The sequence below is a fragment of the Vidua macroura genome, chromosome 4 (assembly GCF_024509145.1).
Source record: "Vidua macroura isolate BioBank_ID:100142 chromosome 4, ASM2450914v1, whole genome shotgun sequence".
NCBI classification, from domain to species: Eukaryota; Metazoa; Chordata; class Aves; order Passeriformes; family Viduidae; genus Vidua; species Vidua macroura.
Genome location: NC_071574.1, coordinates 65,758,929 through 65,786,564, shown reverse-complemented (window position 1 = coordinate 65,786,564; position 27,636 = coordinate 65,758,929). Strand labels below are relative to the sequence as shown.

Sequence of the window (27,636 nt, the reverse complement as noted above, 5' to 3'; positions counted from 1 at the left end):
TACTTTTAGTATGTTAGTGTTACTGTTCAAATATGAATAAAAGCAAGCCTGCATATTCTCTTATCTAAACAACAGGATTCACATACTTGCACTTCTATTTATTTGTATTGATACTGATGTCTCTATTTTTAATTAGAAAGGATCTTTAGTTTCTCTGTGACTGCATTTAAGTGAACTTCAGAAAGGAAGCTGGATAAAACTTTCACGACTCTTAATCCAAATTACCTATTTTAAAATGTAATGGCACTTTAGTGCTGTAACCACTAACGTTCTGAAACTAAATCTTGTTTGTCTAACACCTTAAAGATAGTGTATTTTCTTTTTCACAGAAAGGCTGTAAAACAAGTTAAGGTACCTTTATCACTGCAGACAGATCTCCTCCAGCAACCTTCAGCCTAAAGTTTTAATCAGCTAATGATTAAGATTTTCATTACTAAGTACTTAGCACTAAATTTGCACTGTTCAACTGCTAAGTGCCATGCAGCCACCATTAAACACTCACCTAAAAACATCAACAAACTTTAACATATGAAAGTAAATTAAGGATCACGTAAAAAAATAAACAGTCTGAGCCTTTCTGCAACAGATGGCCTAATTTCACCATTATCCATGAAGTATGATGCTGGTGTGTTCCCCTCCCTCAATTATCATCTGTTTACCTTTGGCAGGAGTTGCGACGGGTTGTTAGCTACCAGGTTAATACAGTATCCATAGCACCGAGGAACTCTATTCTCCGCCTTGTACACAAACACAGCTTCTCAGTGCTCCATAAATCCTTTATTAAACCATTGAAAGCTTGAAAAACCTGACCATTACCTGCTTTACATTATCTGGTGCAACGGTTCATGAGAATATTTGTTCCTATTGTAACATGACGGCTGTTTAACGATTTGACCGTAAAAAAAAAAAAAAAAAGGCAAAAAAAAAGCGCTGTGTTTTCAATCGGCAAATTACAAGCACATGTACTTATTTTGATGCAAGCTTAAAAAAAAAAAGTAACCCAGGCCATACTTCCAGAAGAGACAGCCCAGATAATTCGCAGCCAGGCACACTTCGGCTCTTACAACCATTCGACAGCCTCCAAATTGTGTGCAGTTGTACGGAAAGTCAAAACATTTGGCTTAAATCAGGATTTTCAGAAAGCGCACGTGTACGGTGGCTGAGGCCAGCGGTGAGGAGAGCACTTTTCTGCCGGCCAGGAGGAGAGATAATAATATAAAGATATTTAAAACGAAACGATTTTCACCGACCTCTGTATATTCCCTTCCGTGAGGGGAGGGGTGGGTTTAACGCGTTCTTGCGCACCTGGGGACGGCTCACGACCACATCCCCGTATCCCAGGGAAGATAAACAATAACAACAACAAAAAGATGTTTTAAAAAAAGCGTTTCCCACCGGGGTGGGCGGGCTCTGAACCCACCTGGGGGGGTGGCGAGCCAGGCTCCCCCGAGCGGGCCTGGCCCCACCTCGCCCCGTGGCCTCCCCTCCCTGCCGAGCAGTCCCGCTCCCGGCTGCGCTCCCAGCCCCGCTCCCGGCGGGCGCCGCTCCCGGCGGCCGCGCGTGCGGGCGGCTCCGCGCGGGGGGATTTGAAACGGCCGCTCCGGGGGCCGCGCGGCGGCGGCGGCCAATCAGCGCCGCCGATTTTTCGCGCTGGTTCTGGCCGGAGGAGGGGGCGGGGCCGCCGCGCAGGACCCGCCGGAGCCGCCGCCGCCGCTGTGTCGCCTCGGCTCCCGCCGCTCCCCGGCACCCAGATACCGCCGCCGCCTCGCCCGGCTTCCCGGGGAGAAGGATGCGCTAGGGCACAGGTCGGTAGGCCGGCAGCGCGGCTGGCTCTCCCCAGCGGGAAGGGAGGAGGCACCCGGGGCACGTTCCCGCAGGCCCCGGGCGGGAGGCGGGAGCGGCGGGAGCGGCGGCGGCGAGGCTCGCCCGCCCGCGAGGATGCTGCCGCCCGGCCGCGCGCCTCGCCGCGGGTACCGGGAGCCCCCTCCCGAGCCGGGACCGCGAGCCCTGCCCGGCAAAATTGCAGCGGAGGCGGCGTGGAGGATGGGGGGTTCCGTGGCGGGGCATCCGCGCCCCCCCTCCCGCCCCGGCGCTTCTCCCGGGGATACCCCCTCCGCCGAGGCTCCGCTCCCCTCAAACTTACCGTTTCCATCTGCCCGGGCAGCCCGCAGCTCCCGTTTCCCCTTTCCCTGGAGGAGGGCTTTTTTGTTCGCTCCCCCCTCCTCCCCCCGCTACCTGGCCCTCGCTGCGGGGCCGCGGGTCCCCCGGCCTGCCCCTTGTCCCCCCCCGGAGGCTGCCGCAGGATTTGTGCCGCTGGCTGGGCCTGACTCTTGGGTGGCGGAGGAGCGGAAAGGAGCGATGCCGAGCCGGAGTCCCGGCTGTTGCAGCTTCATCCTTTCCCCCTGACCGCCTCCTCCTCCTCGTCGGCGCTGCGGGAGGTCGGGGGTAGCATAAAGGGGTAAAGGAGAGGTGCCCACCCGTCCCACCTCCCTCCCCGGGGAATGGGAGATCAATCAGTGCAAATCAGAAAGAAAACCGGAGCGGGGGACACGGCCGATGGGAAGGGGGAAAAAAACCCTCCCCAGGGTTTAAACCGCCCCTTAAGGGGTAGTGAGGCTGCAAATGTCCCCCCCATGGCGGTGGGGGTGTGGGGAGGTGGCGGCTGCTCCTGCCCCTTCCCGCCGGGTAGGACTGAGATTGTACGGCAGCAGGAGTGAATGTAACTCTGGAAATGTATGGAGGGGGAAGCCATGTTTGATTTATTCCTCCACTAAACACTGGTGTGATGATCCTTCTACTTACACCCTTCTGCAGTCCATCCTGGACCGGTATGGGAGGAGAGCCTTGTTAGGAAAATGGAAAGAAAACATTCCCGCGAAGGCGTGCGGGCTCGTTGGCTCAATATTCATTAAGTATAAGGGGACAGGGCTCTTGTAACTTGAATTGATATTTGTGTGGTAAAAGAGCCTGGGGAACTTGTATTCCCAAGGCCATAGTTACAGCTCATCTGCTGTGGCTTTACCGCTCTGGGGGTGGAGAAGGGAATTTGCCATACTTCTTGAACGTATTTATACTTGCTTTTTGGTTTTGGCTTTTTTAAAAATATGTCGGCTGAAAGGAGGAGTAAACACTAGAAGTACAGAGACGGTAAACACCATATTTAAACACATTTCAGAGAAAATGGGCTTCTTGCTAACAGACATAAGGCAAGCAAGAGGCTGGTATCAGTCATTGCCCATGTATTTTGTGTGCATGAGTATTTTCTTACTGGCATTTACATTAAAATCGGTTTGTAATGATTGTTAAATTTAGGAGCTAGTGCACCCCACACTGAGTAAGCTAAATAAGTCTGCTTTAAAAAAATAAAAAGAAAAAGGAAGATATGTTTGGCTTTTAGCCTTTGCATACATCCAAGGAAGGTAAACACTGGGGTGGAAGTGAAGTTTGTAATAGATTTTGCCAAGAGTCCTTGCTAGTGACTTAAGCAGACCTATATTTATATATATACATATATATATAAGATTACTGACTTTCCTTACACATGGAAAGTGTGGCTTCAGCTGCAAGAATAAATTGGTTCTTCACCGAAATGTTGGTATGTTAGTAGAATATCTGCAAACTTATTGCTGAAGCTATTATTTGCTTGTTTGCTGTGGGAATTTCACTTGGGAAATGCAGCATATCAATGTTAATAAACTCCTCAGTTTCACAGTGTGGTGAATTAGACTGTGGATTATTTGACTGTTGTATGAAATAATTGAATTAAACCACTGTTTTGCAGGGCTACTCAGGGCTCAGTACTTAAAGTATATGCAATTTTTTGTTGCTTCAGTAACTATCTATATCTTATATATTAAATCATACAGGGATTTTTGTCTAGTATGCAACCATCAGAAAATCTGACAGTTTTTTTCAGTATGTGAATATAAATGCTCTAAATATTATTGGAGACGGTGTGAGGGTTATAGGACTATCCACCCTCATACATGCTTGGAAAAACCCAGGTATTAAAAGTACAGTAAAACCTACTACTTTTTCAAATATTATTTGAAAATGTCCGAAGAAACTGGGTCATTATACTTTAAGGGTCTAGCTTTAAAGTCGTTTAGAAGATGGAAAATAAAAATAATATATATTTTTTTTTAATTCCATATGAATCCAACAAATGGCTGGTAAGAATAAAAAAAAAAAGTGTTCTACTGTCTGTAGGGCTACGTGCCTTTTCTGAAGCCAGTGGTAGTTTTGCAGGTGACATTATTGCATGTAAATTACTGCCTGCATGCAATAAACTGGGTATTACAGGAAAACCAACCCTGCTTGGGTTTAGACTGGAAGCAAAAATGACTGCTGATGCATGGCTTTCTAGTATTTGGGTGGTGCATGTACACATATATGTGAGTTTGTGTCCAAAACACTGCACTAATAAAATAGCAAAGGAATGGCAAGAGGAGATTGTTTTTCAGTGTCTTGTTTGTGGCCCTTTTACCTCTCACTGTTGCACTGAGCCTGCTTTTTGTTCCACCAGTGTCAGTGCAGTTCCCCAGCGAGGTCTTGTTTCTGCAGCCTGGTAAATGTGAGTGTTTCCTTGTGGTCAGTCAAAGCCTATTGACTGCATTGGGGCTCCATGTGCATAAATGTTCACCTACTCTGCTCCAGATTCCTGTGTCAAGGATCTGGTGTGTGATGAGTAGAAGATACAAAACAAGAATTCTTGCAGTGATTTGGTCACTGCTGGTCATTCCTGCTTATATAACCACATGCCATTTCTTAGGGTTTTTTTAAACATAGAAGATGGTTTAATGCATGAAAATTGCATGTATTTCCCGTATAGACAAGGTAAAGGGCCAGGCCTTTTCGGGGAAAAAAAATTAAACCTCTCCTCGAGGGTAGCGTGCTGCACAGTGAGATGCATCCATTAAGTGGTATTGCTGAAAACAACGGATTCCCTAACAGTCAGTAATCAGGCATGAGTAAAGAACTGCTTGGGTGGGACTCATAATAATGCTGTGGATGATGACTGCATGTTTTAGTACTGTGTTTGTGGCTATACTATTTGAGCTCTTTCATTACTTTCCTGCAAAGAGAATTGAAATAGCCTTATGGTTGAGTAGATGTGATAGATTGGGTGTAATTATCAAATCCAGCCTTGGGATGAAGGAAGAATGGAAATCATAGGATCAGAGAATGGTTTGGGTGGGAAAAGACCTTAAAGATCATTTAGTTCCACCCCCCTGCCATAGGCAGAGACATTTTTCACTAGAGCAGGTTGCTCAGAACCCCATCTAAAGTGGATCTAAGTGGATCAGTAAGTCCCATGTTTCTAGGGAACATCACTTTCCAGTTGTTGTAGCTTTGAGAAATGTCTTCACCAAGGATGTACTAGAATCTTGGTGGTAAATAAGAAGTGGAGATGGAACATGGCACCAGGATAAGTGCTCAGTGGTGAAGTGGAGAGAGAAAATAATTTCTCATCAGAGCTTGACATATGAGTCCAAATTTCCTTTGGTGCATAATTGCAGAGAACTTGGGAGAAAGGGGGCTAGTAAGGACAGCCTTGTTGATGTGCCAGTAGTCACCCTGCTGGTTGTAAATTCACGTAGTTGTTTGAATGGGTCAGTCAGCTATTTTATACAGTTAATGGTCACTTGGAAGTTTTTGATTCTGAGAACATTTCTGCAGGAAGAGCAAGGAACTACCTAAATTTTCTACCTTCATTGCACCTTCAAATTAGCTTCTCTATGACCTGCAGTCATTGGAGGTAGCTGTATAAATGTGTTTGCCTTCTTCCTGTCAGTGACAGAAATTACTAAAATGATACATCAGGTGTTATTTTTAATGCTTTTATCAAGTTTGTTAACATCTCTAATAGTTAATTTATATTTTCTAGCATCAGCAGGAAGAGAAGTTTTTGGAATCTGTAGAAGGAAAATGTAGGCCATATTCCTTTCTGGTGCCCTTTTGGTTGAATAGCAAGCTACAAAAATACTCAAAGTTAATGGTGAATGGGAATATATACTAATATATATTAATACCTTGTGATGATAAGTAGTGCATGATGGACTATGCATTAACCTTCCTGACAAGCAACTCTAAACTTTAGCACCAGGTAATCTGTTGACTCTCTGGTACATTCAATAAGCAACTTCTGTCCAAAGCATATAGTAGATTATAACATAAACTGAATTTTTAAAAATGGATGTTGTGTGCAATAAACAAATACCTGTGAATCATGGTTGAACCAAAAGCAAGATTTGTACTATCCTTGGTAATGTTAAGAAATAATACCATTGCATGGAAGTTGTTCATATGGTACCACGGTGTGCTGAGCTACGTGTGGAAAGTAGGTGTTTGAAAATGTATTTGAATGTTTCACATCAATCAGATTGCACTTATTGAGTATGGAAGAGTGAAGTACTAGCCTAATGTACTTCGCAGTTTTCATATGTTGGGCAAAATGACTTTGCCCTGGGGCACCACTGATTCAGGATCTCATATATGACTTACTGTGAAACTAGTGAAGTATATAAGAGACTTAAAGCATGTTTTAAATTGCAAGGATTGCTCAACAGGTGATGGCTCTGTTTCTTGTTTTGTTCCTATCCTTTTAGCTTGTCCTATTTTCATCTTGGTGCAAGATAGCAATTTGATCTTCTTTTGAACTTTGGTATTAAGCTCCCCAGCACAAATTGGAGCTATCTGGAGTAAGGATACATAGATGGCAAATGACTGGAAAGCTGCAGCATGATGTGCTATTGAACTTGATTTTCATAGAAGCTTTACCATTTTTCCTCTGCTGTCTGTGAAGGATACTGTTGGTTTTCTGTGTCTCTTCGGAGAAGCACAAGGATGTCTTGTTCTGTTGGCTGACAGAGATCACCATTTAACTGTCTTTGTGACATCTCTTTGGCTTGTGCCTTATACAAAATATTAAAATGTTAGCATCTCTTTAATACATCCATGCTAAAATACACATTAAAAATGTGTTTTATACAGAATCATAGAGTATTCTGTGTTGGAAGGGACCCCCAAGGATCATTGAGTCCAACGCTGAAGTGAGTGTCCTGTACAGGTACTGGACCCAAGATGTTGGGTTTATTAACACCATGCTCCAAACAGCTGAGCCAAACTCAGGGTACACAAATCATCTTCAAACGTATTTGGCCTTGAGGGCTAAGATCAGAATTCCATGTTTTCTTTGCCAAAGTCAAAGAACATAACAGGAGTGAGTTCTGTTCTCTGAGCTCTGCCATAGTAAACAAGAGATACACAAAGCAGCAGAAGATGAGATATTCTGTGACAAAAATATCTTTAAGAGAAAAGGCTGAGGTTAGGAAAGATCTCGTTAGAAATGTGATTTAAATGGAATTAGAAATATTTTGAAAAGCTACTGATTAAAGAATAAAAGAAGCATTAGAAAGAATATGTAGTAATGCAGCCTTCTGTCATGGTGTTTGGGAACCATTTCACATATTTATTCACTCTAATAAGCAGAAGTGTAAATGTTCATGCTGTGGGATGGGTTAGTCTCTAGAGCTGAGGTTCCCAAGATCACAGATAAATTAATTGTGCAATTTGCCAGCCTTGGTGGGATTCCATTGGAGCAAAGATCCTGACTGCACCGGCACTCTGAAACATCTGAATTGGGGAGTTGTCTCTGTAGTAAAGAATGCCTAGATTCTAGCCTGATAATAAAGCCAGAGGGATTTAAGCCAAAGTATGAACCTTGTAGAACAGTGTAGGGTGAAAGATGTGAATATGGATCATTTCCGTATATGAAGTGATTGCCAACAACTTTCAATCAAATACTTCAGAATGAAATTAATGTTGTGATTTTTTTCTGTGAGTGCAAAATGCAGACTATCAAAAGCTGGTTTGTAGTAGCACTCCTGAACAAACTAGAAACAAATGCTGGGATTAAATGTGGAATGTGACTGAAATTCAGCAGCGAAAAAACAAGTTCCGGTCATAAAATGTGTAGCTGAAAGTGCATGTGCAGTATTTATTCATCAGGTGAAAGCCTGGCTCAAAATGGTAGTGATAGCTGAGCCTTCAGAAACTCTGCAAGTAAGGAGAGCAGCTACAATTGCTTAACACTACTTATTTCTACAGTCAGAACTAGATTTTCCCATGAGAAGTATGTACAACAGAATTTGTTCAACGAACTAAATTTGATAAGACAGTGAAGTAATGCACAAAGCTAGTACTGTGCTGAAAGGAAAGCAAAAAATTGCAGGAGATACCCACTGCAAACCTCTACACAGAAGTTTTGGAAAGTGGACAGGAAGGAATTGGTTTGTTAGACAGGGAAGTGTTTTATCTTTCTGTCTTCAAATGGAATGGATAAGGTACACTATATCTACAGAAACTTAAAACTCAAATTCCAGACCTTTTACCTCTAACAGTTACACTAATCACTTTCTGAGAGATTTTTGATGTAGATGCAGCAAAAGAAATAAAAAAGGAATTAAGAACCCTGAGAATTAATGGTAATGCATTTTGACAGGAGCATGGTTAAAGCTCCAGCACAGGGAAATTCGTCAAGTAATGTCCAAACCAGAAAGGCCACTTCATAGGAAGTATTTGAATTTGTTTGAAGAGTGTCTAATGTTTGAAGTCTCAGGCCCTGCTTGAGTGTTCCTGGCATACATCTGCCAGTTCCCTCTGTGTGTGTGTTTTGCTTCAAGGTAATACATTGATAGAATTATTAATGTAGTTGTATGTAAATGGTTATGGTCTGTGTTAAGTAGATCAGAATTAGCACGGTATGGCCAGGATCACAGTATAGTCAATTATGTTCAGATGTGTATATGTGCAGTTTTTAGTGAATGGTGCATATTTGTAAATGAAACTCCAGCTGTGGAGTCAGGATTAATTACCTGTGACCTTTACCCTCCAGATCTTTACCTAATGCTATGAGATGTGAAGCTGAATGTACTGGGTGAAAGAAATCCGCTATTTGTACACATTACCTGTCCACATCAGAGAGGTGCATTATGAGTGCAACGTGTTGCTGCTTCTGTAAACAACAGAAGATGTGGCCAAATGCTGCTCTAGGATTATTATGCCCTCTCTGTGTATATACAGCTGGGCCTTTGTAGTGTTGGCAAAGCCTCACATATCTCCAGTGTCACTGCCACTTCCTAGAACCATTCCAGTGCACCGAGTGTGCTTCTGGCATTTAAATGCACCTACTTGGATGAATAGGTTTTAATGCTGTGATAGACAAAGATAGCACACGTGTCAGGGTCTAGGCAAAATGATTGTAGCCTCTGGATTAGAGTTAGCTGTCTGGTCAGATCTGGGAAGCACTGATTTCTGTAGAGATGTAGCAGATAACATCTTGTTAACACTGCAGTTTGATTCACTGCCTATAACATTTTGTGGTGTTATCACAGGTTTGATCTTCCCTTCCTTGAATTCCCACAGAATTCGAACGATCAGAAATTTTCATTATTCTCTTGGTGAAGCTTCAGGCAATTGTTATGCTGTCACAATTACATGTGGGAATAAGAGCAGAATCACTGTCCACAGTAAAGAGGAAGCAGATTATAGTGTGTTTATCTGCTGCAGTGAATATTATGTAAGCTAGAGGATCCAGATCCTGAAAGTGTGATGCAAGGAGTAGTGGTGGGATGCTGGCAAAATAAAGGCAGTGGGATGGGATTAAAAAAGGTATGGGAAATTAAAGTAGCATCAGACCAGGTGAAAAAGCAGTATAAATAAGGATCTCTGCACTGAAGTGCTGTGCTTTTTGAGATTGATTTATTGTATTTGGTTCTTTGTTCCCAAGCTGTGTAGATGCCAGGTACACAACTCTGGCCCACCTGAAATATAGGGAGAAAAATAATTTCATTGGTGAGCAAAGACATAAACTGAGCAAGTACTGAATTGTTGAGTCCTATTTTGCTAGAGAGGGACCATTCCCTTGGAGCTCTCCAGGACACAGAAGAGTCTCGGGTTTGGGGGCTGCCTTTTTGTATTTATTAAATATTGCTGGTATATTCACTAGTTCCTACCATTTTAGGCACCAGTGTTCCTCCCTGCTTATGTGCAGAGGACAAGCTGTTCTTTTCTGTTTGATCTGTGGTCCCACCACAGTGGTATGTGTAGTCTCTCTTCAGACAGAATTACAACATCTTAGAAGAATTTGATTTTACTCAAATGTATCTCATTGCTTCACCCACCTCCAGCAGCATGACTGGAACTTACAACATTAAATTTCTGCAGCAGTGGAAAAGAATATTTCTGTGATTTTAAGTAAAAGAACTCATGGAGAGGAATCCCCTTAGAGAATCTTCTAGCCTTGCACACAAAAAAGGGTTGGTTGCAAAAGCTTTTCCCAAGGAAGAGCAAGAAAGCAAGTCCATCCATTTTGTAAGCTTGCTTTCTGCAGTAGCAAGTGGCATTTAAAGGGAAGAAATTGCTTTCCATTCTACAGTTGTTAATTGTACAAGTTGGTATTACCTATTGTCTTGATAGGAAGGGAGTAAATACTTGTTTTGGTTCATGAAAATAGGCTGTGACATTGAAGTTCAGAAATTTTATCCATCAAAAAAGAAAAAGCAAGTCCAAAACAAATTTTAAAAGATGGATGTGTTTCCCCCCTGCCCCCCCCAAAAAATTTGATGACAAGTAATATTGGGTAGTAAGTGCAACTGTAAGTCACTAACTTTTTTCACAGAGTTTTCAAAATGTACTTTTTCTTGTTTCTTTCTACTGCAAGATTAATGAAGTCTTTACTTCAGGTGCTTTTACATTAAAAGTCATCTCCTTTGGACAAACGTTTTTTCAAAAAATTTCCTAAGACTCATAAATTTTTAGAACGGTTTGGTATATTTATTTTCAATTTTATTTCAGGTACTACAGTATAGGTTTTCTTCGTGAGCGATGCTGCTTTTGAATTTTCTGGCTAGAACTGGTTTGTGACAACTTTTGGCCAGTCTTGCCAATGCAATTTTTAGTTGTGTTTTCTTCTAAAATAAAATTCTGTTTAGATCCTGTAGTAATTTTTAATTGTTTCAATGCATTGAAGAACAGTTATAGTGTACTACACTATAGTAAATACTCATCTACTCCTATTCGGTATTTTAGGGGTTTTATACAAGATAATATGAATAAGCATACTCAGGTTTTCAAATGTATTAGCAAAAAGGTTTTGTAACCTTCTTAATCTCATTAAATATTTTCTCTCATTCTGATCTGAAAATAGGAATAACCTTTTGTCTTAAAATTGATGAGACAATGGAGAACACTTACCAGAAAGCAACCTTAACACAAAAAAGCAGCAGCTATCTATTAGCTTTTTAGTGCCAGCTGAAAGCCTGATTTGTAGGTAATAAAAATAGCTTTTGTGGATAAAGTTCTCTTACTGTGAATTTGTATTGAGGTGTGTCATTCTCCCCTTCTCTCCCCCACCTCCCTGTGCCTGCCCTGAGTAATTTACCAGAGTAAGAAAACCCTTAGATGAAACAAAAGTGATATTTAATAGAGATGCTTGTTGATAATTACTTACTCAGTTCCCTCCCTTTGGCAGAATTGAAAGGAATGGAGTACTCCATTCTTTCTGACACACCAGAAAAGCATCTCTGAAATTACAGCAGATGTGGAAGAAATGGCTAATAAATATCACAAATGATAGTGGCTTGGACAGTGAAGGAGGAACCTGACATGCACAGTATTTGACTCGTGACTCCTGTCAGATGATGAATTTTCAAGTAATTAATGCGTGATTTAAAATGTCTGCAAGATAGTTCGCCTTATATAGAAGCTGTTTTTATAGTATGAAAATGTGTACAAAGCCATTGCAAGGATTGTCCAGTTGTCATTGTCTAAATTAAAAATTCTAGAGACCTTCATCTGATAAGAAATCTTCTTTTCCATACTGAAAGCTATTTGTTCACAAGCCAAAATATCATGTTTATTCAGCAGACCCCTGGTTACAATGTTTTTTTTCCCTTTGTTAGTGAAAATGGTACTTGTTGGGTCACCAGACATTCCGTATGGGACGATACTGGCTTAAGCTCATTAGCTGCTACTAGCGTGAGATGCTTTTGTCCCCTTCTTTTGCCTGCCCTCCCCCCACTTTCCTTTTCAATAGATACAGAGTCATCTAGAAAAAGATAAGGGATTGCTTTTGCTACTGTGTGATACTGTGGTCCGGCATGAGTGCACTTGATTTTCGCTACCAAATCTAATTGTATGCTCAGCTGCTTCAGGACCTTATTCTTACAACCTGAATCAACCAGATCTTGTCTGTGATCTATCTTATTTCATTCTTTCATGTCTTCTAGATCTCCTTGCATTAATTCAAAACTCACAGCAGCACTGCTTGGTTGGTGGTTATTTTCTTCTTGCCCCTTCTTTTCTGCTCTGTGTCCTCCTCTCACAAGGGTCCTGGTCCTTTTTCTTATAGTGTTACTGTGAAGTTTTGTATAGTAAAGGTGGTGCAAAATGTACCTGGCTTCAATTTTGATCTTCTTTCCTGAAGCCCTTTGTTATCCCCATGTGTAGATTTTCTAACTCCTTTCTTTTACCCAGACCCCACAATGTAGCTTATTTTTTGCAAGGAGGACTGAGATGTGTATCGCTGATATCCACCCCACTGGTTGTCCTAGAGATGGTGACTAACCTGCAAATTGCTGTCTACATGTCTCATCTCCCCATGGATATATTTTCTGTTAGGTACTCACATCTGTTATCTTAGCCCATTATTCTGCCTCTTACTTAAAGCCTCTCCCCATTTGGTTCCATTAAATCTTTGTACAAACATGGTCTATTTTCCATGTTTTATAATCTGTATCTCAAGGTTTTGATACCTTACAGTTTCAAATTACTGCCTTTGTCTTCATTTCCCCATTTGCGATTGTTGTGGGAACATTAACTGCCTTTTACCAGTGTTACTCCTGGATTTGTTGTCTCTTGGCTCCAGTGATTTGAGGGGCCTTTTTCAGTGCTTTCAGCTGTTTTTAGTGACCTGTATTAGTGAGAATCATTAACTGAACCTTCACTCACTAAAGTTCTTGAAATCTGTGTATTTTCATTATTGGTCTTTTTGTTTTGGTTTCTTTTTTTTTTTTTTTTTTTCTTGTTTCGGTTTTTTTGTTTGTTTGTTTGTTTGTTTTTTTTTTGTTGGTTGGCTTGGTTTTGTTTTGTTTTTGTGATATGGAGTGTTTACTGTTAGTTTTATTAGCTAGAAGGAGAATAACTTGATTTTTTTTTTAGTCATAGCTTTTAACTTGGTTATCTATGGGTCATTGTTCAGATGAAGCCTTGAGAAGTTTGATCTGTCTTAAGCAAGGGGTTGGAATAGATGCTCTGAGAAAATCCCTTCCAGCCTAAGTTATTCTGTGACTATGGCAATTTTTATGTTTTGACATTCTTAAGATACCCGTTGTAATTCATCAGTGTCCCACGATCGAGTGCACCAGTAACACAGTCTAGCTGGATTATTTACTGCTTTTTTTGGAGGTGTGCCTCAAGCTTGATGGCTTTGTAGCTTCCAGACGTGTGTGATGAGAGTAAGAGTTATAATTCAGCAGCACAGAACAAACTGTGGATTAGGAAATGCAGAAATCCATACCCTGTGAGAGCAGTTTCTGGAGCCATCCTAGAACTGCTCCTGGGCCGGGAAGAGCCGCGCCGAGCCCGGCGCCCACTGGAGGGCGCTGCGGCCGCACGGAGCCGCGCTCTGCCCCAGCGGGAATTCGGAACTTCCAGCCCAAATCCAGTCTCTGGTTTACTCCGTGGAGAATCCCTGCGAAAGAAGTACACATTTAACAACAGTCCGGCGTTTTGGTTGGTTTGTTCTTGGTTTTGGCGTTTTTTCTAAGGGATTTTGCACTCCGTAACTGTGTGAAAAGCTTCCCAGCAGGTTTGCCTTTTGGCCAGATATTTATAGAATTTGTCACTAGCTGTTTCTTAAGAGAAATACTATTTCACTTAAATCTGCTGAATCACAGCTTGAGACATTGTCCTGTTATTAATTGGGTTGAGAGTTTGTCTCATGTCCATGTTTTCAGAGGTATTGTGAAAGGTTCTCTTTAGGTTTACTCATTTATTCTGTTCTGGTTGAGTTTTGAGTTTCTTTTATCTCTGATTCCTTTTAAGAAGAGTTAATAGAGTTGGCTGCTTTCTACTCATTTTATCAGAGATTTTATTGGTAATTCAGACTTCATCTGGCTAAAGAAAGATTAGAACTTTTTCTCTTGCAGATTCACTTGGAGTTCAGGTACATTTGCTGTCCTTGCCTTGTTTAATGCCAGATTTTCAGCCTGGAGCGAGAAGGGTTTTCACCTCTCAAATGAGTTTATATAGCTTGTGTAGAAAGATACCCTTTTATCTTGTAGATATTTTAGAGCAGCATGTTGGGGAGATGGGAGCATTTGCTAAGGAGTCATGGAGTTACGATTTTTAATTTTTTTTCCTGCATCTTTGTAAATGAAAAGGTTTCATGTTTGTCAGTTGCTTTGAATTCAAGCTTGACATCCTTAAGAAGCTTTGCTAGGCTACAGCAACACTCAGTTATGAACATGTTTACATTGCTACTCCTGATGTAGAGCTATCAAAAATACAAGTTGGAGGAATATGCCAATTGTAAGCATTGTAACTGTGTGCATTAATAAAGGTGGGATTCAGAAGTGATTTCTCCCATAGCAACTGATAATTCAATAGTTATTCATCATGGTTTTTACTGCACTTTTCTGGAAGCACATGAGACTAGATTTGATGAAATTTTGATTCGATGTGACAGTCCTTGGACTTAATCATATATGAAATTGGTTACCCTGAGCATGGATATGATGATTATTGTGCTGGGATTTCATAATATTTATGATGGTGTATTTTTCTATATCATGTATCTACTGGACCTGATAATATGAAGAATCTATGCATGTGAATTTTAGAAATTGAAACCATCATCTTGCCTGGTCTAGGAGCACAAAGGAGTCATTCTGCCAGATTGATTTGTTTGCTACAGTGTTATAGTGTTGAAATAGGCAGGGCTAGCTTTTAGAACCCTTGGAGAACCTGTTTAAGGCAGAAAATAGTGCAGATTTAGCTTGTTGCATATTTACAAATTTCTGTGTGAAAAGTGGGTGTTAGAGGATATTGTTGCCGTGAAAAATCTAAAATTCCAGGAGTTGCTTTGATCCCTTAAATTTTGTCCAGTATGGTCACTGGCCTGAAGGATTAGCTGTTTCCCAGTGGGCTGGTGTTCCTGGCCCAAAAGGCTCGCTCTTCATTCATTCTTACAGCCAGAATGCTTTGGGAAATGTGTGGAGACTGTCTGAGCTGTAGTGTTTCTGCAGGGGTGTGTTCTGATGGATGACTGAAGGTCTGTTTGCACAGTGAGGAAGTGAAGCCTGTGATGCTGCTGTCCGTAGTGTAGGTGCTACAGGAACACAGCCTGTGGGGTTTCTGTGCTGGCACAGCCTCTTGGAGATAAACTCATCTGGTTTATGTTGTTACTAATGATATTATCTTAGGTCTAACCTCACTTATTTTATATAGTGCAGTACCTTTATGTAACTATTGTAGGCAACACTCATGCTGTAGATGGTGAACAAATGGTTAAAATAAAAGCTGTGATTTTGCTTTCCACTTTCGATTTAATAAAATTGATGATTCATAGATGAGTTTTCTTGGAATTTTTTTGTAATGCGTATTAACAGATATTGAGGTACTTTGCCTCTGAAGATTGTAAACAAAGCTTTTTTTAGTAAAACTCTAATAAAGTACATTGAGTTTTATATTAGTGCCGACGTCTGTCTGAATACTTAATAGTATTTTTGACATTTCTTATTAAAAATACTTTTTGTTTGTCTTTTTGTCTTAATATAGCAGTGTAAGACTGGAAACATCTGGGCTGAATGGACTTTAGCATCAAAAGAAGTTCTCAACTGTTAACTCAAAAAATTAACTGCATCAAAATGAAGCAGGTACCAGAGATCCTTGGAAATACCAATGGGAAACCTCAGAATTGTGAAGTGAATCGTGAATGTTCTGTCTACTTGGGCAAAGCACAACTTTCTGCCACTCTACAGGAAGGTGTCATGCAAAAATATAATGGCCATGAGACTCTTCCATTTATTCCAGCTGATAAATTGAAAGATCTGACCTCTCGGGTGTTTAATGGCGAGTCTGGGGCCCAAGATGCCAAGCTGCGCTTTGAACCTCAGGAAATAAAGGGAGTTGGAACACCCCCCAACACTACTCCTATCAAGAATGGCTCTCCAGAAATAAAGCTGAAAATCACTAAAACCTACATGAATGGGAAGCCTCTTTTTGAATCCTCCATTTGTGGAGACAATGGTGCAGATGTGTCTCAGTCGGAGGAAAATGAACAAAAGCCAGCAAACAAGGAGAGGAGAAGCAGAAAAAGAAGCATAAAATATGACTCCTTACTTGAGCAGGGTCTTGTTGAAACAGCATTAGTATCAAAGACTTCAAGCACCGCTGAAAAGAAGGTAGTACTTTTTTAATGTTTTCTGTGTTTTGTGAGATTGGTTAATCATACGGGAATTTCAGTGTTTGTGTGCTCATCTTCAGGCATTTAGTAGGTGCCTCACAAACAGGGGGAGTAATTTTCTATGCCTCTCTGTGTCTCAACAAAGGACAGATGCACTCTAGTTCTGTTACCTGTTTCTTCCTCAGAATAGGAATACCCCATAAATTCAGTTTCCATATCAGTAAATTAAGTCTTCAAAGCAAATCAAGGCATGTGGAAGTATGTGGTGCATGAAACAGAAACTTCCTCTAGACATGTAGCCAAGATCAAGTTAGGATGTGCACCTGAGCAAGGGAGCTGAGGAGGCCTTTACATTTAGAGATGGTCTTTAACTCCTGGAGAATGAGGTATTCTGGCTTCTTAATAAGCAGATGTTTCAGAAAAAAAACTTTTTTAATCTATTTCTGGTTCTGAATTAAAAGAATTCAGCAGTCAGTTGGCTGATCAGCCAGCCTCTTTGCCATGAGATTTTGGTAATTGGAATGTAGTCTGACTTATGCCTATTTGTCATCTGAAAAGAGCTGGTTTTGCTTGCTATAACCCAGTGATTTGTTTTAATTGAAAATATCTTGGTCTTGTATTTGGTGTCATTAATTTTGTGGTCAAGGTCTTTCGTTTTTTACTTCTTTTAAATGTTGGCAGAAATGTTTAATTTTTTTTTTAATTTGCCTTACCAAGTTGTAAATAAGAATGCTGCTGGGAGCCCTTTCCCCCCTTTATTTAGCTTTTGTTGGTAGACTTCATTTAAAGGAATGTGGTTTGCAATAACTTTATCTCAAAGAAAAAACCCTACATAGCAGGGATACTTCTATGTATATTAAGTTTCTCAGTGAATAATTCAGAATGGTGTTGTATAACAATGGTGAATGTTAATGAATGCTTTGGATTGTTAAAAGGTCCTGGTTTTGCACACCTTAAACACAGAACGTATGTTACGGTTTTCTGTCAGCTGCAGTTAATCATGGAATCGTGAGCTGAAAAATACCTCTAAGACCATCCAGCCCTACCTTTAGCACAGCCCTGTTGATTGTTACTTTCTTTCAAGGTCACAGGTATGGAGAAGAAACACAGCGGCTGTATTGCTGATTTTATTTACAGTTCTTTTCAATAAAACTAAATAAATGAGTTCACAGAACTGTGTAAATGTGTTTCTAGGTATTAGAAATATTTATTATTTGTTTATGGTTTGAATGTATCATTTATCCTAAAATTATCAATACTCATGTTTTCAGGAATGTTGTTCAAGAGTTTGTTTTCCTTAATTTAGTTAAGGAGAATATTTTAATGCTGACTGGTTCAGACTTTTCTGAATCATTACTCAGAGGTAAAAGGTATGGCTAGAGTCGATATTTTGAGTAATTCTTTGTCCAGGTCATTGTTAATAAGGACAAATTGGACTAAAAGGTGGCATGTTTAATAGCATTGACAACTGGAGCATATTTGTGTGAGTTTGTTTGGTTTTTTTCTGAAAGAGGAGGTGATATTTCATACGTCCACAATGCAGTTTGAAGCCTTTTACATTGGCTGTCCATTGACAGTGGCCTTTAATTTTTCCTGCTGCGCAGTTCATTTAAAATGAAAAGAAAGGTTTGTCTGGCTTCTTTGAGTTGTCTTTTGGGCAGAAATGATCAGGAGAAAACCACATCAACGCTGTTTCCCAGAGTGGTTGGGGCTCAGTGGCTGCTGAGTGATAGGGTTATTTGCTCCTGTGCCAAACCCCTGAGCTACCAAGCCACCCAATCAAGGCAACCACCTGCTTGATCTCAGACCTTGCAGCATTGCAGCCCTGTTCTTTTCAGAGAGTTTGACACAGAGGGTCACACTTCTGGCTTCTTTTTTTCCTAGCATGGTGCACTTTAAAGCACAAAGGTCAAAAGGAGAAGCATGTAAAGGTTGAATGATGTTATTTTATAACTCCTTGATTGTAAAAAACCTGAGGCTTTTCTTTCTCTCATAGGGAGGGTTTGCAACTATGCAGGTTTAAAATAAGGAAAAACAAATATGAGGGAACATGTGAAGGAGATTTTTCAAATGTTTATCCACATGTACTTGTCAGGCTTGTGACATACATGTGTTTTCTGTGATAATAACTGTAATGTCTTAGTATCAGTGTTCTTTGGTTTCAGGCTCTAGCTGTTACTCCACAGCCAGTATCCAAAGCCTTAATGTTAGTGCATCATCCTGTGGTTTTATGTAGCTGATTGTGGCTGCAAAGTGGAAGTTAGGTAAATATCCTTCGAGTAAAAGCTGATTAATTTTGCTCTCAGATACCTATACTAGGTTACAAGTTAATGCAGAACCTGTTTGTCTGGTTTTATTTTTCAGCTGGTTTCTCTCTCAATTTCTTGTTGTCCAGCCTCTTACCCTTTTGATTTAGCAAAAATCATCATGTTTCAAATGCTGCCTTTTGTGTAGGGTAATTATATCTCTCACTGATGGACACAGCAGATTACTATTGCACTGAGGTGAGAGGTGTATCATGTAACAAATGTTCCAGTGCTCTGCTGTTGGGCGTTCTTGTTGTTCGGGCATTTTTTGTTAACAGAAATGAAAGCTATTTAAAACATTGTCTGCGAGTCAGTTTTCAGCTGGAGATAAATGTGCTCTGCCCAGCTCTGATGTGAGTTAGATTTCTGTTGATAACCACCAGCTTTTCCAGGCCTCTGAGAAACAGCTGTAATGCTTTCATTTTCCCAGGGTAAAGGGCATGAAGTGGGAAAACCTGTGCCTCTTTCCTCCTCCCCTCCCTCTTTTCACCCTTCTTTCCTCCACCCCAGTATCTCTCCACCTGAGGAGTTTACTTTAAAATCCAGGCCTCTTGTGATGAGGCTTGGTTCCACAGCTTTAAAGCCAAGACAGCACACCCCTGGATGTTCTGTGTTATGGGTGGTGGGTATCCCATGTTAGAGCTTTGAATCAATGCCAGAGTCCCGGGCTCCTGTGCCAGGGCGCCCTGGGACTGGGATTTGTCCTGACTGCTTTTCCAGTCAGTTTTCACTACCAGTGAGGAATGATATTTTCTTACTCATTGCTTGTGTTAGAACTGAAGCAATCCTGTTTGGATTGCAGAGGTTTATTTCATATATTAACATGAATTAATCCCAGTAAGATCCCTTAAGCAATGCAGAATTTCTGTACAGGAAACAGAGAGTACATACGTGTGCAGCTCTCATGCTGGGGGTCCCAGGGTAGCTCTGTGCTCTCTGACCATGGGAGCAGCCCAGTCTGTGATCCTGGCACATCTGAGCTCGTTCTGCAGAAGCTGGGATGGGCCTGCAAGTGGCAGTTTGCCCTTTTGGCTGGGCTTCCTGGCCTGGCTTCCCAGCACGGGTGCAGTAGCTCACAAAAGCAGCAGCTCTATGTCCAGAACAAACCTGGTAGTCCACACTCTGCTCTACTTGCTAGGTTAAGGTTTCCAGCTGTGTGATACATGTACATGATCCAAAAACTACACCTTCCACATAGCTTCCTATCCACTTTTCTTGTAGTTCTCTTCTAGTATTGTACCAGAAACTTGGCAGGTTTTTACTCTCTCTCTGCAGGATATGGCCTATAATGACCTTGCAGTAGCTACATGGGGGGAAATTGCAAATTGCTGGAGAAATTCCTCTAGTCCTTGTCACATGTTTATGTTGCCATTTCATCTTCATAGGGAAAAGCTTTCTGGCTAGCTCCATTATGTCCAATATCTACATACTGGCAAGGATTAAAAAAAAACCAGTAAGGGTAGAACTGGAACAGTTTGAGGATGATCTTCTAATTGTGTCTGTGGTAACTAAATACAGGAAGCTGGGGACCACTGAAGGTGATGATATTTCTCTGATTTCATCTAATCAGTAAAGGCCAGCACAAAGCAACAAGTTCCCTTTGTAATATTGGAGAATGGAGTTCATTAAATATTCTATTATCCCATTGCAGTTCCCAAGATTGCTCATTTTGTCTCAATTTAAAAAATAAAAAGAAAAACAAGTAAAATAAGTATGTGTTTTCAGGGCAAGGACTTGATTGCTTCTTATCAGTTGTTAGGAATTCCAGGTAAATTACAGTTACTGTACTTGTCACAAAATGTATAGCTAAGGTACCACAGGAGTCAGGATCTGTAGTTGTAGGATAAAATGAACCCAGTTATGTTTTCCTTTTTAATAGACTGTCTTGAGGTATCAGATCCTGTCTTCAGGCGAGTGATAACCCAGGCTGTCTGGCTGATGTCACCAGGATCCTAAAGGAGGAGTAATCTTAAAACTCTCTTCTGGGTGATCCCTTCAGGAACAAGAGAAATAACTTCTTACCCTTTTTGGAAGAGTTTCTGAAATACTGTTTTGCATTAGCCCTTAGTAAAGGATTAAATTTAGCTAAGCCTTGAGGACTTGCTAGTGCTAAGCAGCTCATGATGTGCAGCAGTAATTGTTACTTCAGTACTTTAAATTGTTTTTTCTTAATGCCTCATTGGAAAAGTATCTTAAAGAACCACTTGTTCTTTAAGAAGCACTAAAAAGCATCCAGCATTATAGTGGTTTGAGGGGAGATTAGAAGCTGTGAGTATTCTCAGAGTGGCTACAAAATTAATTGCAGAAAACCTGAATATTTGTTCAGGCTTTCCATACCCAACTTCCTGTTCTTGTATGTAAAAGTGGCTGAATTAAGTGCACTTTTTACGTAAAACTGTTGTCTCAATAAGTGTTACCTAAATACATTTTTGTCCTCTCTCTTCATAAACACATTGGTGGGAGAATCCAAATCGAGTATGAAATAATATCTTGAAGTGTTGACAAAAATACTATCTAAGAATAGCACTACCAAGTTGGATCAAGGAGCCATTTAATTCAGCACCTCAGCTCGGGGTAGGGTTCAGTGGAGGAGGCATAATGGGGAGTACAGATATCACAAGTCATAGAGGGATGCTCCTTTTGGATATATTCAGCCTCCAGCAGTTTGTGACTCAGAGGTTTCTGGAGCTGGTGACTTTGTATTTAATGGCTGTCGATGGCTAAATTCATGGAAGGAGACCTTGGGTTCTTTTTGAGCCAGTGTGAGCTTTTTGCATCCAGTACAGGAAGTAACAGGGCAATAAAGCAGCTCTTTCACCTTTTCAATTTGCTACCTACTTGTTTTGCTAGATTCTCTCATAATAATAGAAATAGGGATCATGGACTTCTGTTACTGGTCATTGTGTAGTTTTCTCACAAACCTGCTCTATTTTGAATTTCAGCTTGTCCAGTACTAGTGTGTAGTTCCATATATTATAGAAGAAATTCCAGAATGCTGCTTTGTGTTATCCTTTTTCTGCACTGTGCTGTCCTTTGGGTTCTGCTGTCTTGTGGTGTTTAGAATAAGGAACCAGAACATTAGAGGACATTCAAAATATAAATGTCTTGTGAATGCATACAGTGGCATATTAATGATTTTCTATATTGTTCTCAATTTCATTGTTTTTCATTATAAATAATACTTAGCATATGATTGATTTCTGACTGCTTCTGAATGCTGAGCCAGGTTGCTGTAAAAAAGAGCTGACTAGAAGTAGCCAAGTCAAATTCAAAGAATCAGCATCTCTTGCATTTTTTCATATTTATCATTGATTTGTGCATTCCAGAGCTTTTTCTATTTTATTTTGGTCTTTTCGGCATTATGGTGGACATGACAGATGAAGTAAAGTGGTGAGTAAGCCACCTTTTGAAGAACTGACTTCCCTTTATATGTCAGCAGCAGATGGTGTTGAGAGATTAATGGCAGTTTCTGGTTTTATAAGCTGACCAGATTTATTCTCAGTTGTTGCACAGGTAATGTCATTATTTAAATGATCTAAAATCTCAGCTTTTCGTTTTCTTCCTCCTGTATTGACCACTATAGGTTGGTTTGGCAAGGAAGTTGCTGCTTGTTTCACTGGTTGTTTCACTGGTTTGGTTTTTTTTTTGTCCGAGATATGGCAAAGCCTTTCTGTTGCTCTGCTCAGTGTTCTGCTTAACCGAAATAAAGCATGTCTAAGTCTCACATGTAGCAAGGAGTTAGATCTGCAGTTCAGGGTTGTGTTACTTGGATGGATTTACAGGCAGATATTTGGGAAACATTGGTGATCTGTACCAGCTGTAATTTCTGGCCCTTTTAGCCCCCTTCTGTCAAGAAAGAAAGATATTTTCTAGTAACCCTTAGGCAAAGTAGCAAAAGCAAAATATTTTGATCTGTCTTGGAGCAGTGGGTTCAACCTCCTTTACAACTTTCCTTTTTTTAGGGTGGATTTCATGTAGGGCAGATGAACTTTAGGTTCTCCAAAAGAGGTCTTTGTCCAGAGACACTAATTTTATGTTTGTCTATTACCATCTTTTCATCATCTTTCTATTATAAATAAAGAGATCCAGCTGGGCTAGCTTATATTTTTGCTTTTTGTGAATACCTAAAGTACCTACAGGAGTTGTGTTACCATGCATCATAAAATAGTAGTAGCTAAAACTGTATGTTGTCAATAATCAGAAATTAATTCCCTTCTCAGAAGGACTGTTTTTAAAAATTACTGCTTTGAAAGCTCACTGGAAGAGGGAAAACCAAGTCTTGTGTATATTTTTGTTAAACAAGCCCTGCTGTGCTTGTGTGAGGAAGGGAATTTGTGACCTCATAGCAGGAGCTAATGCTAGAAAAGCTTGATTTTGTTTATTTTTGCTGTTTTGTTTGTTTGGTAAATAAATGTCAGCTTGAGTGTATGTTGTGGATGCTTGTGATGAAGTGAAACAATTTGAGCTCTTAGTTCTGGTGGAATTGACAGCACTTTGTTTATGTTCATCATGATTTTGCACTGCAAAGATTGCCCTGTTTTAATTTTCATATGGGGTTGGGGTTTCCCAGGTTTTCTGTACATTTTTATTGCTGCAGATAAGGGATGTTTCAGAAATAAGTTTCAGCATTGCCAAGTTAAGGTAATGTCTGTCTATTCAGGATTTTCTTGGTTGTCTTCCTCCACCTGTCTTAGGCTTTTAAGCACTGATTGGGCATTTCATCTGTAGAAGAGGAATGCCAGGTGAATGTAACAACACTTGTGTCTGCCTTTAAGTATGGGGATTCATTTTAAAGGTCTGATCTCTAAAGCAAAGTAGTACTTGGACTATGTCAAAATATTAGTTAACTAACAGAGCCCTTTTATGCCAAATAATTATTTTTTCTGTTTAAGCTTAGTCAGCTGCCTTCAGAACTGTTCTTGTTATTAAAAAAAAAAAAAAAAAAGGTAGAGATAAGTCTCTGCATTCACCAGAAAACAGTGTCCTGTAAATCTAGTGGCCTTTTGGCAGTGCTGTCTGGACATGGGTTTTTCAGGTTTTTAGCAATATTAGGATTCAGAACACGTACCCATGCTGTCCTGGATGTTTGTGAGCTGCCAAGAGGAGGATACCTGTTCAGAAAGTGTCTTGGAAAAACTGTAAGGGTGTAGAAGAGTGCTAAAGTCCTGTTACAGATTCTGATCTTAAAGAATGTGAAACATGGTACATGCAGATAACAAGCTACATATGGATATGGCATTCTGAAAATCTGTAGGTATGCTGAGATGATTTAACTTTCACTCTGTTGTCTTGTGTGAAGTTCATATGGAAATTGTTCAGAAATAATAATTTCTCATGCCAGAGTTCCTCATGGCTCTATAGTTATGTTTTTACAGATTTCTGTAGCATCTTGTATCCACACTGTCTTATATACCCAGATACCACATCAAAAGTTTAAACCTTTGAGGGTGGGTGAAGGTTAGAAACACAGGATATAGGCAAAAATCTTTTTCTAATATTCAGTATAAAAGGTGGGCATATTCATTATGATCAAACATCATCTAGTTGAAATTTCTGAAATGTGGAACCTTTCATTAATAAGCCAGTAACTTAAAATTTAGGAGGTCACCTAAATGAAAATGCAGAAAGTCAGTAAAACAGTTGAAAGAAACCAATCTCCATATCTTTAAGAAAGACCAAGGATTGGGAAGTGCTCCAGATCTCACATTTTATTGAATCTGTGAGTGATTGAATCTGTTTCTCTTCAGCTCTTTACTCTGAAAGCTCTTTACTCTGTGTCCTAGTTCCTAAAATACCATGTTAAGTTTACGTCTGAAATACTTGCTTATATAGTGTTTGGGTAAAGGAAGACTGCTGATTTGAGTAGACAGATTTGCTTTTAAATGAAATTTTCTCATCTGCTAGAGATATGCTAATGAGGAAACCAAAGCCAGGAAAAAAAAAAAATTGAAACGGAACCAGGAGTTTACTGCTTGATTTGAAAGACAAATTTGAACTTCTGTCTTGTTTTAAAATCCACGTCCTACATTCTGAATCCCTGTCTAAATTTAAGTGAATTTTATTGTCTTTTGTTTGCTTTACCTCCTGGAGAGAAGGGTCCTGCATGGTGATACTCAACCTGCTGTTCACTAACTGCTTTAGATGAGTTTGTGGGAAGAAACGGAGGAAACAAACCCATTGTGATAAAACTTAATATGTGCTTCAAACAGCCTCAGCCAGCACAAAAGAGTTTTCAGATCTGCAGTGGTTTTCTTCAGCATTTTTTGACATTATTTTATAGCTTTGGCACCTAAGCATGTTGAGGGGAAAAAAGTAATCTGGGTTGTGGCAGGAAGATAAGAATATACTGTCTTCTGCAAACATAATTTTTCACACTGACAGATTTGACCCCCTTTTAGTGATAGAAGAAATTAAGTAAGTGGTTAGTAATAGAAGAAAGTGAAAGATAACTTGATGAAATACACTTAATGTCATTGCTCTCAAAATTGAATTTGGAAGATTTTAGTTAAATCTCTAGTTTGGTATAAAACAATTACAAAGCTGAAAAACGTAACAAGCCAATTCAGAATAGAGTTTGTTTGCTTTTCTGTTTTGATGTAGGCATTTCATGTCCTCTTCCCCCTCAGTAGTCTTTACCTCCCTGTATATTTTATGAGGTTGTTGCAGATTTAATTGAGCAGATATGTATGCAATGGCCTTTTGGGAGCTGCAGTCTTTTGAAAGCTCTGTTGTAGTGTCCTCTTCTGTCTTACTGAAGATGGAACATAAAACCTTGCCAGTTCACTGCTTCTTTCTTTGTTTCCTCATGCTTCCCCATTTTGTAGTAATAATTCCACCTTTTTCCTTAATCTTGTGAGGTTCTGGTTTACTCTTCTGCCTGAAATATTCTCTCTGTAGGTCGTTGTTTGTAAGTATGTAATTGCACAGCATTCTTCCAATACATAGTGAACACAATATAACAAGTGAAAAAAACTTCAGTTTTATTCTCAATGTGTTCAGTTACTTGCCATTTACTATCTAAAAATACTCTGCTACATCCTAGAAGGTGGGAGATACTTGGCCAAACATAGGGCCTCTCAGGCCCTTTGGGGATAAACAGACTCCATTATAGTGTGTGAATTATAATCTTAAAAAAATTAAAACCACGTAGGCAGTTAGGGTTGTGAGGATAATGCATTTTTATAGGCAGACTCATAGAATGAGCTCTGGCCATTTCTTAACAGACTTAAGTGGCCACATTTTTTTATTTGAAGCAATAGTACATAGAGGGGAGTTTGCACTGCTTTTGATCAGCTGTAGTTTTGGGGTTTGAAGTGATTTGATTTAATGAGATTTTTGTCACCAGTCACAGAGTGAGAAGCAGCCATTTCTCTGTGGAATGACAGGGCATCACTCTTGGGGACAGTACCTGTGTCCCTGGGTGCCTTTGGCTGAAGACTGAATGTGGATTTGTCTTTTGACATATAAAATTCCTGAATTTTTCACGAAACAAGAGCTTTTCTAAGAACATAATTGTTATAGTGTTTTTTTGAGGAAGAAAAGCATGTTGTTGTTGTGCTGTTACTTTGGTTTTTCGTGTTTTTAGGTTATAATGTCCTTTGTCATTGGGGAATTCAAGAGGTAAAATATTACAAAAATAATATTTTCTGTTCTGTTGCTCCCTTCTTCTCCAGACACACCAAACACCTCTCCTGGACCTCTGAAAGGAATGAAGTTTTTTCTACTACCATTTCCTTAGTTCTCTATCTGTGCTGATAGACAGGGAAGACAAAACAAAATATTTTCACTTTTATTTTCATTACACAGGTCCATGAGAGACAATAGGAGTTTTAGCTGACAAAGCACAGCACAAGTAGATAGCAGGAAGAGAAAAATAATGTGTGTTCGGTCAGCAACCAGTCTTAGCTTTTTCCATAGTAAATCTTATCTTTTTCCATAGGAAAGAAATCGGTTTGACTAAGTTTGTATGTTCTAACTTCAATTCAAAATACATTTTAATTGTATATATTCTGTTTAGGGGCCTTGATTATTTTGGTTTAGTTTCTTTGTAATGTGAGGAGCTTTGTTTTTATCCTGGCCTGCAGCTGGACCTCCAGCAGTCTGTGTTTGTAGCAGGGCCTTCTGTTATAGTGAAAGTGGAAGTTCTTTGGAACAGAGTGAAACTGAATTGAAAATGAAAACGGAAATACCAGATATCTGCAGCTTGAGCTGTTCAATATGTACTTCCTAGTTATGTTACACAGAAAAGAGCATTTCCTGTCTTCACTTGTCTTAATGGTTTGTACTTCTTTTGTCCAATATTAAATTCTTATGATGTTGTGAAGAGTTGAGAACTTCACCAGTTCTCAGCATTGTTCTTTGTATAATCCCTTTGTGACAATTAGCAATGGTTTTTTATGATTTCTATAGCTTTTCAAGTTTATATAGTGAAATATTAGCTCTTTGCTCAAGGTAATTTGCAGTAATTTTGAAGGGTTATAATTCCTTGCATATGTGTGCACATGAGCATATACACACAAAATAGCTGAAATACAGACAAAACACCACTATATACTTTCAAAAGGGATAAAGTAATCTCAGTCTGACACCACCTAGTAAGCCTTCTAGGTGTTTTTCAAAAAATTACCTTTCTCCCTTGTTTACGAAACACTCATCATGGTGATTTCACAGCAGAGTCTACAACAAACCTAAAGCTCTCAATGCAGTAAAGATGCTGTCCTTAAATGAGTTTGGTTTTGGTCATTTTAAGATACTTTTAAGCTTTGAAATGACCTATTGTTCATGGTGTGTTCTTGTCTCATCATATTCAGGCAGATTAGAACTAAATGGAAGTTGATTGATTTCTTTTGAGCAAGTGTAGCC

At 39.9% G+C, this 27,636-nt stretch overlaps 1 protein-coding gene across 1 annotated transcript in view; it reads left to right on the top strand.

Annotated features, from left to right (window-relative positions):
• Positions 1-1,724: 1,724 nt before the first annotated feature.
• Positions 1,725-27,636, top strand: part of NSD2 (nuclear receptor binding SET domain protein 2) — a 72,462-nt gene continuing 46,550 nt past the window's right edge. The window contains exons 1-2 of the mRNA XM_053975526.1: positions 1,725-1,805; positions 15,841-16,466. Coding sequence (XP_053831501.1) covers positions 15,870-16,466 — 597 coding nt within the window. The 5' untranslated portion in view covers positions 1,725-1,805; positions 15,841-15,869. The remainder of the gene's footprint in view (positions 1,806-15,840; positions 16,467-27,636) is intronic.